This window comes from Rutilus rutilus (assembly GCF_951802725.1).
Source record: "Rutilus rutilus genome assembly, chromosome: 23".
NCBI lineage: Eukaryota > Metazoa > Chordata > Actinopteri > Cypriniformes > Leuciscidae > Rutilus > Rutilus rutilus.
Window position 1 is genome coordinate 17,576,457 of NC_140233.1, and position 18,945 is coordinate 17,595,401.

Consider the following 18,945-nt stretch of genomic DNA (forward strand, 5'->3'; position numbering starts at 1 on the left):
CCCAAAGATGCTCTATTGGGTTGAGATCTGGTGACTGTGGGGGCCATTTTAGTACAGTGAACTCATTGTCATGTTCAAGAAACCAATTTGAAATGATTCGAGCTTTGTGACATGGTGCATTATCCTGCTGGAAGTAGCCATCAGAGGATGGGTACATGGTGGTCATAAAGGGATGGACATGGTCAGAAACAATGCTCAGGTAGGCCGTGGCATTTAAACGATGCCCAATTGGCACTAAGGGGCCTAAAGTGTGCCAAGAAAACATCCCCCACACCATTACACCACCACCACCAGCCTGCACAGTGGTAACAAGGTATGATGGATCCATGTTCTCATTCTGTTTACGCCAAATTCTGACTCTACCATCTGAATGTCTCAACAGAAATCGAGACTCATCAGACCAGGCAACATTTTTCCAGTCTTCAACTGTCCAAGCTCGTGCAAATTGTAGCCTCTTTTTCCTATTTGTAGTGGAGATGAGTGGTACCCGGTGGGGTCTTCTGCTGTTGTAGCCCATTCGCCTCAAGGTTGTGCGTGTTGTGGCTTCACAAATGCTTTGCTGCATACCTCGGTTGTAACGAGTGGTTATTTCAATCAAAGTTGCTCTTCTATCAGCTTGAATCAGTCGGCCCATTCTCCTCTGACCTCTAGCATCAACAAGGCATTTTCGCCCACAGGACTGCCGCATACTGGATGTTTTTCCCTTTTCACACCATTCTTTGTAAACCCTAGAAATGGTTGTGTGTGAAAATCCCAGTAACTGAGCAGATTGTGAAATACTCAGACCGGCCCGTCTGGCACCAACAACCATGCCACGCTCAAAATTGCTTAAATCACCTTTCTTTCCCATTCTGACATTCAGTTTGGAGTTCAGGAGATTGTCTTGACCAGGACCACACCCCTAAATGCATTGAAGCAACTGCCATGTGATTGGTTGATTAGATAATTGCATTAATGAGAAATTGAACAAGTGTTCCTAATAATCCTTTAGGTGAGTGTATATTTATTCCCTATGTATTTGTGAGGTACTTATAACATTAAATTAGTGTTTAAAGAGTGTTTAGTGTGAAAATCAAGTTTTTAATGTTGTGTATATGTCTATGTGGAGATTTGAATATGCTTTAAGACAAACCATGAGCAAATTCATAAGCAACACCATTGCTGAGTATTTTCTGCTTAAAACTGCAGTGAAAAAAAGACAGTCTCTAAAACACAGTTTAAAAATCACAGGTGTTTCTTACGTCACAAACTACCTTGTCACCAATCACATCAACATGCGTTTGAACTTTAGCATATCATTAACTGCGAAACAAGGGAGTCTCAAGAGAAGCCAGGTTATCCCGGTATATTTTTCTGTTGATAGGAAAAAGCAGGTACATTTAACGTTATGGTGGGTGAATTATGTATATGATGTATATTACGACGTTATGATGAACTAAATGCTTTTCTCCACGGCCATTCTAAGTTGTTCCAAGCGTTTCTAAGGATACTGATTTTCAGAAGGCAGATGTCTGACTCTGAGATGGCGAACGGGAACATGGTTTGTGTAACATTAGCAACACATTATTAGCTGTTTGATAACGTAGTCAAGCAAAAGGCAAATCATATTAATTACTATTATATGTCTGATGTTGTAGAGAGCGATACATAAAACACATTTAATACCATTCTGGCGGGGCTAATTTGCATATTCTTGGATCTGTGTATTTTAAATGAAACCAGGGTGTAAAGTTACATTAAAGCTATTTTAAGGTCATTTATGTCATTTTGATAATCAAAGATGAGTTTTAAGGGCTAAAATTGACTACAAGAGGACTTTAAACAAAGACAATACAGAAAGGTGTATATCTCATTACATAGGTGAAACATTTGCCAAATGTGAAACGTTAATGTGCATAACATATGCTTCATAAGTCTAGTTTGTGGCAAATAAAGTACTTGGAGTTACCACAGTTATAGTTGAAAAAGGATAACTAACAGTGTTTCATGTAAACGGAATTGTGAATGAATGTACCATCGTTTGTCGCATTGTAATTTTTATATTCATGTTCGTCATTTTCAGTAAAGTAAAAGTAAACTGAGTATATGAAACATTGTTACTCACCCTTGTGTGTGTTGCGAAATTACTGTCGGATTCAGTCGGCACTGCATCATCTTCGTCTCTATGGAAAGCCTGTTGAACTGCGTCTTGTTTATAAATAAATCTGCATTTCAATAAAGCAAACAAATGAGCAGTGTCTTACTGATGCAATCTTGAACTTTGTTAAAAAATAAAGTTCATCCATGCTTTCTTAATGTTAGGATCACAAGGAAGGCAATGCAAATAAGGCTATGTTTTTTCACAACTTGGCACTGCATCTTGTAATCCTCAGAGGCATCTATCATTCTGTTGCCCGAGTAATCCTGTGTTTGCGTCTCTCTGGTATTGGACTAACTAGGAAGATTTAAAGGGTTAGCGCATCACACACATAACCAGCTTCGGCCAATAGTGAGCCTACGTGGTGACGTACAACCCAGACGCGCTGCGCTGTTACACTACGTGAATTCATTCAGGCCCACACAGACGAAAATGAATAGTTGAATTGTCGTTATTTTTTGCACGCAAAAAGTATTCTCGTCGCTTGATAAACTTGTGGTTGAGCCAATGTAGTCACTTGGACTATTTTAACGATGTCTTTAAAAACTTTTCTGGGCCGGCAAGTTTCGATCCCATAGAAGCCTATGGAGTGAGCCAGCTCTCAGATTTCATCAAAAATATCTTAATTTGTGTTCCGAAGATGAACGAAAGTCTTACGGGGTTGGAACAACATGAGGGTGAGTGATTACTGACATAATTTTCATTTTTGGGTGAACTATCCCTTTAAGCTCTGAAACTGACCAATGAGGCCCGCCAGTTTGTCATTGTTGCCAAAATGACATTGGAAGATCAGAGCCTGACCTGTGCCTTGGATAAGCTGTTCAAGTTCTGCTGCTATCCCATATGAAAAAGTCAGTTGTGTGTTTCTGTTTTTTTAAGGACTGTTAAAGTTAAATATTTTGATGATTACTTTTACTCATATGCTGTGGAAAAGATGGAGGAGTACAGTAAAAATTCCTTCTGGTCTGTCAGAGTCCCAACCAATATATATATATTTTTTGGATGATCAGATCTACTTTAATCCAAGATACAAAGTTATGAAGTGATTGAAATGAGGTAAAGGGTTATCTGCCTAATGAAATTGGGGAAAGAAGAACTGTTTCTGCAGGTTGATTTTTGTGAATTTTATTGTCAATATTTAATGATTAATTAATGTGTTGAAGTTAAAAAATAGTTTATTTTATTGTTATTTTTTGTCTAAACTATTTATTGTGTCAAAACAGCTAATTTTTTTGTGTACGGTTTTAGGTGCTTATTTAAACAGCTTAGCCAATGACAGCACATGATGTGTTATGACACGTGTTAATCTTCCTGACACATTTCACCGTTGGATACAGTTTTAGTCAGTTCAACACATTCTTTCTAAGAGTGTAAAATAAGCTGAAAGTGTCAAATTTTAAGTGGTTAACCCTGACAGACCATGCTTGTAGTTGCCTTTAGGCACCATTTTCTAATGACAGCCATTAAAAAGTAACCATGTGTTCCTAGTTTTCTTTTACAAAAAGTATATTCATTCATACATTTTCAATATCATAGTAATGTTTTACCAGTGGCCAATTTTGTGTTGAGAGATCTTAAAAGCATGAAATGGACCTCTATACTGCCTTTCATGTCATATTTGTTTATTATGGTACCATGAGCCAATCATATTGTCATCATCTCGTATTTTTTTTTATTATTGTTTTTTTTTATTGCAACAGCAGAAAGATTAATCACAGCCCAATTGATAGTCTCAAAGTTGTGTTGTGGGGTTCTCTGTTAACCGAGCAACAATGATATGTCCTACTGAAGTATTTACAAAGCTAGTTTGATAATCTGATATTATGGTGCCCTGTCCTGGAGACTCGTTAAAATGGACTATTTTAATAAACTAGAACTGTATGAGAATATAATGCCATGTAGAATAAACTATTCTTCAGAATGGCTGTATGTTGAAGTTACTTTTTACCAAACCTAATGTGGACTCAAAGCAGCTAAGTTAGTCTGTATCTTTCAACAGCAATAGCCCAACCGGAGGTAAGTCAAGACAGTCAGAATCATAATGACAGAATGTTGATTTTACTTACCTCTTTCTTTCTTTCTTTCTTTCTTTCTTTAGTGAAACACACACACACACACACAAAACGGTAGGCAGCTTTCATACGCGCATGGTGATTTAAACACCAAGCACGATGATAATAATAAAAAGTAGCCTATCCCAAAGTCTCATTACAACTGGTGTGTAATGTTCCATGTCCTCTGAAGCCAAATGAATGATTTGTTAGAGGGATAACCTCGTTACTTGTCGTTATGCCTGCCGTTGCCTTTAAATATCATTCATTTGAAAAATAGCGCCTTTCGTTCTCGCAGGTCACGTGACCAACGATCGCAACCTTGCCGCGTGTTAAAGGCTATATTTCATTCAGAGCAATGACACTACAATATATAAAAGCATAATACATAATTTCTATAGGCTATAGGCCTATGCAATATTTGTTCATAATGTTACAATATGTAGATTACTTTTACTAGTTATAAGCTGCTTACCGGTATACTATTCATGTAGGCTAAACTGCTTTTATTTATATTCCATTGCAGCTTTAAACAGGTCTAAGGAATAATATGCACATGAATGAAATTAAACGTGTTGAACTCACCTCAACATGTCTTTTACAATCATTTAACCCGCCATGGGCAATGCTGAAGTCACTGTTACAAACTGTACAGTGTGCAAGACTATCATTATGTTTTACTCTTATAAGACAGGGGTACACTTTCATGTAGTCTGCCGTAAAATGTATCTTATACTTTCGTTTTTTGCATGTTTTTTTGTGGCACTCTCCCTTTGCCATGGCGCTCCTGTTTCTAGATACACTGAACTGATTAATTCGGTTCGGGAGAAGAGATAAAACCCGCCCACACTGACAATTGATTGGTTGATTTACCGAAACAGGCCAATCAGATGCTCTCTTTCTTACGTGCGCACACACGCAAGGTCTCTCGCTCCCTCTCCCTCTCTGCTGTGCACGCGCGCTCTGGCTCGCTCGCTCTAGATTCCGGGAGATTTTAACTCATTTGCTGATAAGGAGCCGCTATCAATATGCGGGAGACTCCCAGAACTTCCGGGAGACTTGGGATGTCTGTAGTCCACATGAAACGGCTTGCTTGCTGTTTAATAATAATCATTTCAAACGTAGTAAACTGGCAGCTGCAGTATAGTAATGAAAATATTTATCTTGAACTCTGCCATGGAAACTAGCATTAACCTTAATTAATCAATTAGCAAATTTGAGCGCTGACATAATTACCATAGACAGTATATAAACTGGACACAGCGACCCCATTGGATTCAACGGAGGCAAGTGAAGTCAATTAGAAGCACTAACTTCCTGATGGTCGAGCGTACTGCGCAGACTCACACTGAGCTTGACGACGTAGATGTGACGCGAGCAACCCGTCTGTCTTCTAGTAGCTGTGCCAAGCGAAATCTGAATCATTCCCTTCCGAAACTTGCAGAGACGGAGAGTGTGAGTAGGAGCTGTCCATGAGCTAGGAGCAGGAGAAACTTTTGCTAAGTATTCTGATTAATTACTTTGCCATTTTGCCTCCACGTCCCCCCGATTGCGCGCGAGCTTCTCCTCCTGTCCATACGGTAATCTCTCTACTGTGCGACAGAGAGTCGCGTTGGTATGACGCAATCGTTAGCCTATTTTTACAAAAACTGCTTCTACGGGGCCATAACGTAAGATACAAGGTAATGGAGCCTTTTATACATTTTCGTGTTTCTTTAGAAATAAATAATGGACAAATGGAGTCTTTAAACGCCTCAGATGTAAAGTTATTCGCTGTCAAAGTGACGCCAAAATGAATGGGAGTCAATGGGATGCTAACAGCAGGTGATGGTCTGATAGCCAATGGCGGCGCCCGGGGAAGCTTCAACATAATATGAAACGCTGCCCCCCTGATAATTACAGGGTGCCAGAGGGCGTGTTTAAAAAAAATAACGAACACACATCAGCCTAAATTTGTATAGCCTATAAATAATAAGAATTATACAGATTTTAGGCTACTTTGTAGGCTAACCATATAACGCACTTTGTCAGATTTGATGTTTCATGTTTATGTGTTCTCTCAAATTTAAATTGAGCAAACAATGATAGGCAATATTGCAATAAAATAACATACAAACAGGGCAAAACCTGCAGGGAACTTTCTGGGAAGGTTCTCTTTGGGTTATTAAATAAATAACCTACAAGGAACGTTCTGAGAAGGTTAAGGTTATAAAAATAAAACCTAAAAACAACCTGCAGGGAACATTCTGGGAAGGCTCTCTTTTGGTTATAAAATAAATTACCTGCAGGGAATGTTTCAAAGTTCTCTTTAGGTTAGAATAAATAACCTGCTTGGAACAATCTGGGAACATTCTCTTGGTTGCAAAAAAAGAACCTACAGAGAACGTTCAACATTCTTATTTGTTTCCCAAAAAAATAACCAAATGGGAAACATATGGGAATGTTAGGGGGATATTCTGTGTTTGCTGGTGTAACGGACGTAGGCCAGTAAGAGGCACTGGCCTCAAGAGGCACTAGCGAGTAGGACTGGTCTTTAGCGTCCTTGTTAGCGTGCCCGCCTCCCACGCCGGAGACCCCGGTTGGAATTTAAATAATTTTTTGTAGCTTGTGTGTGTCTATTCAAAAATATACTTCACATCTTCATTGAATCAATCGCTTGTATCCATTACAGTATTTTTTATCTTCATTTATACAATTAACCTGCTTTTGACTGTATACAGACAACATCTTATAAGCATGTTTTGCCTCTAAGTATAGTTAAGATCCAAGGAAATGTCACTTAATTGTCCCCATAGAAATGAATCCGTGGCTGGTAACCAGATTTCTCCATGGATGAGCGGTCCCTACCTTGCCTACCATTTCCTGCCTTAGTTATTGCCGCATCTCTGTGGTATATGAACCTGAGAAGCTGTTTCATACCTTAGTGGCACAGTGGCAGTAGTTTCTGGAAGGTCTGGTTTAAAAATGCTAAAGAACCGAAATGGCATTTAACAAACATAGGATTCTAAAAAGAATTTCCATTTTTTCACTGAGTACAACACTGTCCCTCTATCTGCTGAACTGCATAAGGAAGAATTGTCCTTCTAATGGCAAACGGGACCTGAATCACTTACTAAAGCAGGATGTTGGAGAACTACAGGCTTGTTCTGCTATTATCCAAGGAGACATGGACAGAGTGGACAAGGACATTTTTTGGAAACTAATGGCCTTGAAAAAAAAAACATCCCTGCTATCAGAGTCATTTTATCGCAGTGCAACCAAGGATTGTCCATCCTACATCCGAGACAGAGGGTTTCTGACGCTTTCTCTCAGTAAAGAGGAGAGAGATTTCCCCATTGCTTATTCCATGGTGATCCATGAGAAGATTGAGATGTTTGAAAGGCTCTTAAGAGCCATTTACACTCCTGACAATGTGTACTGTGTTCATATGGACCAGAGGTCTCCTGAGATCTTTAAAGAAGCAGTTAGGGCCATTGCGTCCTGTCTGATCAACGTGTTTGTGGCCAGCAAACTGGAGAATGTGATCTACGCCTCCTGGTCTCGAGTTCAAGCGGACATCAACTGCATGCAGGATCTGCTCAAGTCACCCGTCCAGTGGAGGTATCTGCTCAACACCTGTGGCACTGATTTCCCCATTAAAACCAATGCTGAAATGGTTCAGATCCTAAAACAACTGAACAGAAAGAACAGTTTGGAGTCTGAGGCTGTAGTGTCTAAAAATGTGCGCTGGCAGTATCATCACAATGTTACGAACGGTGTGATTCGGACCAACGTTAGAAAGTCACCCCCGCCAATTCAGAGCCCTATGTACTCAGGAAATGCTTACTTTGTGGTTTCAAGAGAGTTTGTGGATCACATCTTTAAAAGCAAAGAGACTCAAGATTTCATGGAATGGGAGAAAGACACATACAGTCCAGATGAGCACATGTGGGCTACGTTACAGCGGATGCCTTCAGTACCAGGATCGAACCCTCCAAACAGAAAGTACGAGCAATCGGACATGAACGCAATTGCTCGTCTAGTGAAGTGGAGCAACCATGAAGGGGATCTAAGGAGTGGGGCTCCCTACCCACCATGCACTGGGACGCACAGACGGGCGGTGTGTATTTATGGAGCTGGGGACTTGAAATGGATTGTGAGGCAACACCATCTTTTGGCAAACAAGTTTGATCCAGAAGTAGATGATGTGGCGATCAAATGTATGGAGGCTTTTTTAAGGTACAAAGCTATTAATGGTCGATCATTACTAACAGTTAAAAAAATCTGACATTATTTTATGATGCCAGTAGTGATGTGTTCAATAACTGTCTAGCATTTTTTTCTAAATATTCTTAGTATGATTTATTTATTTATTTAATTAGTACTGTGCATGTATATGAAGGACAAGCAAATATAATTTTCACAGTTTTCTAATTTGTTCTAGATAATAACAGAAGTACAGATACTGCTTTGTAAAAAAAAAAAAAAAAAAAAAAAAAAAATGCTGACACAATATTGATTAACTATTGCAGTGTATATTCACAATGACAATGTGATTTTTGTGTGGAAGTTTACTTCCAAAAACATAACATACAAGTACCCCACCCTTCCAAACCATTAATAAAGGTGAATTGGAAAATTTTTACTGGTTCAATTCATTTTTGATTGTTTCCTTACTGTCTCCTTTCCACATTTCTCCACATTCTCAAATCAAACAAGACATTCAGCAGTAAACAATACAGTCATGCTCAAAAGTTTACATACACCTTGCAGAATCTGCAAAATGTTAATTATTTTAGCAAAATAAGAGGGATCATACAAAAGGCCTGTTATTTTTTTGTTTAGTACTGTCCTGAATAAGATAGTTTACATAAAAGATGTTTACATATAGTCCACTAGACAAAAAAATAGCTGAATTTATAAAAACGACCCTGTTCAAAAGTTTACATACCCTTGATTCTCAATGCTGTGTGTCGTTAACTGGATGATCCACGACTGTTTTTTTTTTTTTTTTTTGTGATGGTTGTTCTTGAGTCCCTTGTTTGTCCTGAACAGTTAAACTGCCCAATGTTCTTCAGAAAAATCTTCAGATTTCCAGCATCTTTTGCGTATTTGAACCCTTTCCAGCAGTGACTGTATGATTTTGACATCCATCTTTTCACACTGAGGACAACTATTAAAAAGGTTCAAATATTCACTGATGCTCCTGATGGAAACATGAAGCAGTAAGAACCAGGGGGTGAAAACTTTTGAACAGGATGAAGATGCCCAAAGTTGTCTTTGTTTTTTTAAATATAAATATTTTTTCCTTTAATACTGCTCTTCGGAAGCAACAGAAGATACTTACATGTTTCCCAGAAGACAAATTAAGTACAATTTACCTTGATCTTCAAATTCAAAAAGTTTTGTGAACCTTTAAACAGCATCAGAGACCGAAACAGAATGAAGAGAAGAAATTGTTGAATAAAGTAAAGTTTTTTATTTTTTTATTTTTGCGCACAAAAAGTATTCTCGTTGCTTCATAAAATTTAGGTTAAACCACTGTAGTTTCTATTTTAATGTTTTTACTACCTTTCTGCTGACTATATGGGGGATCAGAAAGCTCTCAGATTTCATCAAAAATATCTTAATCTATGTTCCGAAGATGAACGAAGGTCTTACAGGTTTGGAACGACATGAGGGGGGAGTAATTAATTACAGAATTGTCTCTTTTTTTTTTTACTCGTGAAATGTGTATTGAGAAGAAACAATCCGTACAGTATGTCTGACTGGTAATGTGAATTTGAGTTTTTTGAAAGCATTATCTTCTAAAATGATGATGCTTGAATCTTTGCTTGAAACATCTCAACTATTGATATCTTTATGCAAGCTCTCAGCTCAAAAGGTAAAATCATAGTCAAATCCAATTAGTAAACCTTACTTAAAAAAGCATGCAAACCGATTGCCATGAAAAAAAAACAGAGTAAAGTGAAATAGGAATAGTATAGTACTAACAAGTGCCTGTCTAGTAGTGTAAACTTACAAGAGTGTTCCAGTAACTTAAAACTAATTTGTATAGTATACTTGATCATTTACTTTAGATGTACTTGTCTTGGTATAGACTACTCAGAATTACTATTTTTAACAACTAAATCATTTCAAGTAAAATGCACTTGAGAGTATTCCTAACTACTCATTTATGCTAGTTGTGTTAACTGATGTTTTCTGCATACAACTTGGAATTACTGAGTTTATTTTACTTCAAAAGCAATCCAGTTCATCTGTTAAAACCAAGCAAACCGATTGTCTTAAAAGAGCAAGTAAGCGTTACTCCAATAATTTAAGTTCTATCAATCTATTATAAACCATTGAGAATAGTTTCACAAATTTACAAAGATAGCATTTACAACTGGACAAATAAATTTAAGGCAATGATACAGTTCAAAGGTAAATTTATTGTATTTGTTTTCTTAACAACTGACACAGGGTTGGTCCACACAAGTTTGGATTGGGGTATACAATTTACGTAAATAGTCACTTTAGGCAAAAAAAAAAAAAAAAAAAACTTTATAATAAGGTTCATTAGTTAACATTAGTTAGTGTATGACCTAACATGAACTAACAATGAGCAATACATTTGCTATTGTATTAATTAATCTTTGTTAATGTTAGTCAATACAAATCCTTCTCTTTCACATCATTCTCCTATGCTGTTGACGTAGTGTAAACAGTACAGCGCTTATGGGTTGTACGTCAGAACGTAGGCTAATTATTGGCCGACGCTAGTCATGCGTGTGATGCATGTGATGCTGCCCAATAATAAGCTGACGTTCTGACGTAGAATGCAGAAGCGCTGTACTTTTTACACTATGTCAACTCAAGAACCAATGGGCTGACAATTTTAAACAAGTGCCTTAGTTTCCCTTTTATTTTTCTATCAACTAATCTAATTCCACTGTCATAAACGAATGTAATCTAATGCCAAACATCATCAATCTTGCACATTTGATTACTCAACAGGAGATTTTTCAGAGATTGCAGTTTTGGTGGGAGTTTGTTCTGTTCCAAACCAAGCATCAATTTCTGAATGAAGTTAAAAGTGGTTTTCATGTCTTTTGGGTAATCCAAATTTAAAGCATAAGACAGACCAAAATAGATGCAAATTGCCTGAGGCAGGTTCTGCAGATTATCCATTACAATACCAATCTCAACAATGATGGCAGTAGAGACTGGGCAAGGGTAGAGTTTATTTAGAGAGAGGGGTTCTTCTTCATCAATGACAGTCAGCACCCCAACAGATACTTGTGGCCAGGATTCATCAACATCACATACCTGAATGAAATCAAACAATATAAATATTACAACAGGGAAAAGTGAAAAGGAAGGAATGATTAATTGTCAGTTATCTGCCCTGCATACACTGTCTTTAATCCATGTCCCATTAAGTATATATCATTTATCTTTTTTTTAAATCCCGACTCTTAAAGGGATAGTTCACTCAAAAATGAAAATTAGCCCATGATTTACTCACGCTCAACTCCTCCTAGGTGCATTTGACATTTTTCTTTCAGACGAATGCAATCGGAGTTGTGTAAAAAAATGTCCTGGCTCTTCCAAGCTTTATAATGGCAGCGAATGGCCGTATATTTTTTGAAGTTGTGGTAGATTTTTCCCTAAACCTAACTATCTGGGTCTCGTCTACAAATCGATGTCCCCGAACGTCTACTGTCGACGTTTAGTCTTTCTGGGTCTCGTCTACAAATCGACGTCCCCATTCAATAATAGTCACCTAACTAACTTGTTCCCCTAAACTAGCTTCCTTCCTAAACAAGCTTCCTGCGCAGGAATAAATCGACAAACAGACCTGCAAATGTCCTTTAAATGCTTTAATCACGGCCAGGAGATCTTCCCGAGCAGTTCTCAGGGAATCTCTCCCAAGAAGCAAGGCCGGAGGATCTCAGACAAATTCCATTGAGAATCCCACCGTAAAACACAGAGAAAACAAATAAGACCAACATGTCACCTTCAATATGATTGGTTCAATTGGTTCAAAAGCCCCAACCTTTTTCCTCTGTCCCTGGCACAAGCAAACTCTGATTTTATGAAAACTTATCACAAGGTTTGAGAACTAGTCATCTGTCTAGTTTCACTTCCCCTTTCTGTTGTTTATACATACACATACTCAAAGTCACAAGTTTTCCCCAAAGAGTTTGGAAACATTATAAGCATATGAATGTTATTCCTGCAAGAAAAACAAATGTTAGTTGATTAATTAAAGTTGATTAATTAAAATCCATCACAAAGTCCATCAAAATGCATCCATCCATGATAAAAATGCATCTATCCATCATAAAAGTGCTCCACGCGTCTCCGGCGGTTAATAAAAACCTTCTGAAGTGAAGTGATGCGTTCATGTAAGAAAAATATCCATATTTAAAACTTTATTGACTAAATTAACTAGCTTCCGGCAGACAGCCGTACGCAAGTCGACTAACACCACAAGAGTAGCACTTGACGATGTATGACGTAGATGTAGGAGTAGCGTAAGTTTAGACGCCTCTCGCGGTTCAGACAAACAGGGCTGGGCAACAAACTCAAGCTCCTCCCACATTTCTCTTAAAAAATTGTCATTTTAGACATCTTATTCGTGACTGGTGTTTTGTTTTGCAAAACAGTTGCAGTTCCTCTGCACTTCCGCGTTGTGCATCAGGTCAAGTGTTACTCTTTCGCCGTAAATCTATGTGTACGGCTGTCTGCCAGAAGCTAGTTATCGTGGAGCACTTTTATGATGGATAACTTTTATCATGGATGGATACATTTTGATGGACTTCAAAAAATATACGGCCATTCACTGCCAGTATCAAGCTTGGAGGAGACAGGACATTTTTTAATATAACTCTGATTGTATTTATCAGAAAGTAGAATGTCATATACACCAAGGATGACTTGAGGGTTTAAAGTTAAACTATCCCTTTAAGTATGCAAGGTATTGAATTAAAGCCACAGTACAAATAATTTTGTTAAAGGGTAAATTCACCCAAAGATTTAAATTCTGTCATTAATTACTCTCCATACCTGTGAGACTTTTGTTCATCTTCAGAACACAGATGAAGTTATTTTTAATGAACATAAAATATGAAATGAAAACAAAAACAAGAACTTTCGTTCCCTCCATAGGCAGCCTAGGCATCTAGCACTTTAAAGCCCCAGAAAGGTAAGAAAGACAAAGTAATCCATGCAAGTCTAATGGTATAATCTTACATTTATGATGCAATGCAAGTAGCCTACTTTGTTTGTGCAAATAAACAATATTCCACTTCATTTACAAAAAAACTGACCTGCAATGCGTGTTCATGAGGACATCACAAAGTATGTGTGTTTTGCTAATGCATGAGCAGCCAGTTGTTGTTCTGTGATATTTGATAAGATTTAGTAAATACAAATTTTTTTTTTTTTTTTTTACAAAAAGCACTCATGTTGCTTCATGAAATGAGGTTAAACCTCTGTAGTCACATGAGCTACTTGAATGAGTTCTTTCATTGCTGCCTATGGAGGAACAGAAAGGACTGGGATTTCATTAAAAGTATCTTCATTTTATTGTACTGAAGATGAAAAAAAAAAGGGTTTATCACCCCACAACACTTTAGACAACAGCTAGATAGATTGTAAGCAAAACCATGATCACCTCAGAATAATAATAAAAAATGAAGGCTGCAGTAAACTCACCCCTGTATTAATTTGCTGCATAAACTCATCCAATTTCTCTCCAATGCTTCTTGAAGACTTGAAGATTGTGACAAAGCGTGGTCTGTAGCGATCCACAGAGCCATAAAAGTTACTCTGCAATCTGTAGATCTGTGGTGACTATCCTGTTAAATTCTGCAAACACCTACAACACAGGCAAAAAAAAAAGGTATGGGACAGTGTGGACATTTGTCAATGCATGGTCAGGCCTACAGGCCAATTCTAAAGCCAAACCTAAACAGAATGTGGTTTCAAATGGTGGAAAAAAGGGATATGAATAAGTACTTGCTTGTCTCTCTGTAAAAAGAGCTGGCCACTGCTCCATCTGCATCCACAATCTCATGTCTTCGCATTGAGAAGGTCTGGTCCATCTTTGATGCAATAAGAGCTCCACTAGGGTTAATGGGCTGCTTTAATGGGCTGCTGCCTCTCACTGGTTTAGTAACATAATTACATCCTTTGTTGCTACTTGCTTGTTTCAAGTAGTGTCACTCAAACAATTGAGTATAACTTGTTATTTTCACCCTGCAATTGACTAACTCAACAAAACCTAGTAAGAAGTATGTATTTTATATTACTGGGTAAAGTTAACTATGTGAGTCAGGAGAGCTATTGGATTTTACAGTGATCCTTTATCTTTGAATTTAAATAAAGTTTAAGCATGTGAAGTATCTCAGTGTGCGTTAATGTTCACATTTTATGTTCTTATTTTACAAAATCAAAACAATTAAACCTTTATCTAACAAGACACATACAAAATGACAGTTTTAGACAGCTGTTTTCTATTCTTTAACATTTTAGTGGCCACATCTGCCAGACCACATCACGCAGGCAGGTGGAAAATGGCTAATGAAGAATACAACAATTCTACATGTGTCTCGTTCAATGGTGTTAGGGACTGTGAACCGTATGACAAGTCCAGTAAACACTGTTTAATGCCATGTGTTTGCTCGATCTCTGCGAATCAGGATCAGGTTTTTCTTAAGTTATTCCTTAAAGCATTTCATCTCCATTGTCTAATAAATGCAAACGTTTCTTGCCTCTCCATATTCAGCTATGAATTACATGAATCATGTCAAGCATATTTTCAGTTCAAAACGATGAAATTTCTATGAACCGTAAAGCCCCGCCTTCTTTGATCTGATTGGTCATCTCAGACTTCAGATGAAAGATTTGTGAACATCACTGAATACTGCAAAATTCACTCTTCCGAAATTGCAATTGACATAGTGATAACTAACTTTTCCTTTCGCTCAAAAACGTTGAAGAGCCCCACCAATTTATTTCCATGGACTGCATATCGGAGTGATCACCCTTTACTTTATAAATAGCTTTTTCCTAGGTATATTTTTCACAGTCGTTTGTCAGGTAGGTTGTTCTAAGCATCTTAGAGATGATGTCACTGTTCTGCACAACCCGATTTAAACACGTTTAACATGTTCCTGGATCAACTTTGTCAGAGAGGAATTATCATGATTTAATGATCTGGTATACATAATTTTATTTCAGCTGTATTAAGTGACCTACCAAAATAGGGCCCATAAGACGGGTTCTAAAACAAACACAGGCAAGGTCATGCAATCTCAGTAGTAATGTAATAACCATCTATTATGTTTGTTATGCACTGTATTGTATTGCATTCTTCTTAGAATCTACACAAAGCCAGACAAAAGTAAGCAAAAGAAAGACAATTCATGAATTTATTTCATGATGATATCTTTTACAGATAACTTGCTATAGCCAAAATTCCCTGCATTTAGGGTACGTTTACACGGCGATGTAAAAAAACGTTTCCTTTGCTTTTTTCACGTACAGACAACATTGTCAAAACGTTCACAAGATTCTGCGAAAACGACTTAAAACGCTGTATTATGCTGCCAACTACTATAAGCCTAGTTGGTGATGTCGCTTTGTAAAGAAACAAACATTACTCACCTAGACTGAACACGTAATATGCGTCTTTGCTGTTTACATGGCGACAAAACCGGTATCGTTTTCAAAAACTTTTTTCAGTTTTTAGTTGAAAATGGTGATGTATAAAAGGCCCCTTAGACCTTCAAAGATTAAATGTCTCATGAACATGTCAAAGTGAATGGGTCGAAGCTACACGCTAAAATGGACGCTTCAATTAAGTGAAGTGAAGTCGAAGTAAGGATATCCCACACTTGGAATTTGTCCTCTGCATTTAACCCATCCAAGTTAGTGCACACACATTAGGAACAGTGAGTAGTGATGTTTGAGTTGGGGGAGGTAATATAGTGTCGCCGAAACTACATCATCTTTAAGTAAATATTGTTTCAAAAAGGCAGTATATTAAACGGACAACAATGAAACATAAGTAAAAGGACAATGGAATGTCTGTTCTCTGTTGCCTTTGATGTCACAGCTCAAGAAAGACAGTTGGGCTCCAGAGCTCTCACATAAACAATTCAGATACATAATTTAATTTGATGTGACCCTAACAGTCCATAATTATGCATATGCTCTAGTCATTGAGTGTGAGTTGGACACTTCCTATATCGCAGTACATAATAATGGGATTGAATGAGTGCACTTTATAATTTCCACTGTGGTTTCAGACTTCACTACAGAATGTCTCACAAACGTCTCATAAGGCCGTTTTGCATGTTCAGCAACATTCCTTCAGCCCCTGCCCTGGTACTGTATGTGAACACAGCACTGACAACAAGTTTAACAAGTGCATCATCCATTCATCTCTTTCTGTTTCATCTCTTTCTTTTAACCTACCCAAAATATTCATTATTAATTTTAGTTTAAAAAAAAAAAAATTAAAAAATTCATTTTATTCTGACAAAAGTGGGCAGCATCTTTGTACAGCAAAAGTAGTATAAAGAACAACACTAAATTAAGTTAGGCATCAAGGTTATAATTCCTCTGTAGAAATATATATATAAAAATCGGTCCAGATATGCTTATAACTGCAAACAGATTACTAGATCAGCTAAAAGAGTGGCAATAGGCTATATAAACATAGTTAACACATACTTGTCAGAAAAGCTACAGATCTGGTAACCAAAATATAAGATAATCAGCTTCCTCAAAGAGGCCACCCTAAGTTCAAAATCAAAAACATATGACACTTGTTACTTTAAATATTCCTTAATGCTTAAAAACATTTTTATTTATTTAATTTTTCTTAATTATCTTGGTGTGCAAAGTTTACTTTTTGACAATGCTCGTATTGACTGTAAGATCAGACAATCACACCTTCTAGCCACACCTCTGCTGTGTAACAATTTCTATACCTTTTCTTGTAGACGTTAGTCCTTCCCCTTTGTATATGCTTTGCTGGCTTCCTACCACACCTTTCTGGTATATTAACCAGAGAGACTGTTTTATACCTCACTGACACAGGTCTCCTCTCCTGGCAGGTTCTAATCTTAAAGAAATCAACATGGTATTTAACAATCAGAGGATTTTGAAAATTATCTCCATCCTTTCTGTGAGTACAACCTTGACCGTCCTCTTGATGAACCATCCGGAACAAAGGACAAATTGTTCAAATAAAGAAGAGACGGTCTTGAATCACTTACTAAAGCAGGATGTTGGAGAACTACAGGCTTGTTCTGCTATTATCCAAGGAGACATGGATGGAGTGGACAAGGACATTTTCAGGAATCTCATGACCTCGAAAAAAAGAAAATCCCTGCTATCAGAGTCATTTTATCTCAACGCAACCAAGGATTGTCCATCCTACATCCGAGACAGAGGGTTTCTGACGCTTTCTCTCAGTAAAGAGGAGAGAGATTTCCCCATTGCTTATTCCATGGTGATCCATGAGAAGATTGAGATGTTTGAAAGGCTCTTAAGAGCCATTTACACTCCTGACAATGTGTACTGTGTTCATATGGACCAGAGGTCTCCTGAGATCTTTAAAGAAGCAGTTAGGGCCATTGCGTCCTGTCTGACCAACGTGTTTGTGGCCAGCAAACTGGAGAATGTGATCTACGCCTCCTGGTCTCGAGTTCAAGCGGACATCAACTGCATGCAGGATCTGCTCAAGTCACCCGTCCAGTGGAGGTATCTGCTCAACACCTGTGGCACTGATTTCCCCATTAAAACCAATGCTGAAATGGTTCAGATTCTTAAACAACTGAACGGAAAGAACAGTTTGGAGTCTGAGACTGTACAGTCTAAAAATTGGCGCTGGCAGTATCATCACAATGTTACGAACAGTGTGATTCGGACCGATGTTAGAAAGTCACCCCCGCCAATTCAGAGCCCTATGTACTCAGGAAATGCTTACTTTGTGGTTTCAAGAGAGTTTGTGGATCACATCTTTAAAAGCAAAGAGATTCAAGATTTAATGGAATGGGAGAAAGACACATACAGTCCAGATGAGCACATGTGGGCTACGTTACAGCGGATGCCTTCAGTACCAGGATCGAACCCTCCAAATAGAAAGTACGAGCAATCGGACATGAACGCAATTGCTCGTCTAGTGAAGTGGAGCTACCATGAAGGAGATCTAAGGAGTGGGGCTCCCTACCCACCATGCACTGGGATGCACAGACGGGCGGTATGTATTTATGGAGCTGGGGACTTGAAATGGATTGTGAGGCAACACCATCTTTTGGCAAACAAGTTTGATCCAGAAGTAGATGATGTGGCGATCAAATGTATGGAGGCTTTTTTAAGGTACAAAGCTATTTATGGTCGATCATTACTAACAGTTAAAAAATCTGACATTATTTTATGATGGCAGTATATGATGGCAATAACTGTCCATCCATTTTTCTAAATATTGTCAATGATTTTCTATTAATTTAATTGAATATAAATGATGTAAGAAAATATCATGAATGTTTATGATTTAGTTTTTAAACTCTTTTTAAGTTATTGGCAGGATACAAATTGATCTATTCTACTACCACAAATGTGTTATATATATTTATTTACATTCTATCCATAAAAGCGTGTGTGTGTGTGTGCATATATTTATGTCAGAATTTGTGCAAAAAATGTGTGTCTTTAACATTATAAAGTCAGTACTGTGCAATATTAAGGACAATCAAATACAATTTGCAGTTTTCT

General features: G+C 37.7%; 2 protein-coding genes across 2 annotated transcripts; both read left to right on the forward strand.

Moving 5' to 3' along the window:
* Positions 1–7,418: 7,418 nt before the first annotated feature.
* LOC311283305 (beta-1,3-galactosyl-O-glycosyl-glycoprotein beta-1,6-N-acetylglucosaminyltransferase 3-like) lies at positions 7,419–8,455 on the forward strand (the record flags this gene model as incomplete). The annotated part of the gene is made up of 1 exon (XM_084397656.1): positions 7,419–8,455. The coding sequence occupies exon 1, from the start codon at positions 7,535–7,537 to the stop codon at positions 8,453–8,455; it is 921 nt and encodes a 306-aa protein (XP_084253782.1). The 5' UTR covers positions 7,419–7,534.
* Positions 8,456–15,242: 6,787 nt separating this feature from the next.
* On the forward strand, positions 15,243–18,682 carry LOC311283102 (beta-1,3-galactosyl-O-glycosyl-glycoprotein beta-1,6-N-acetylglucosaminyltransferase 3-like). Its single transcript, XM_084397293.1, has 2 exons — positions 15,243–15,258; positions 17,283–18,682. Exon 2 carries the CDS (start codon positions 17,306–17,308, stop codon positions 18,608–18,610), a length of 1,305 nt encoding a protein of 434 aa, XP_084253419.1. The 5' UTR covers positions 15,243–15,258; positions 17,283–17,305; the 3' UTR covers positions 18,611–18,682.
* Positions 18,683–18,945: the final 263 nt, after the last annotated feature.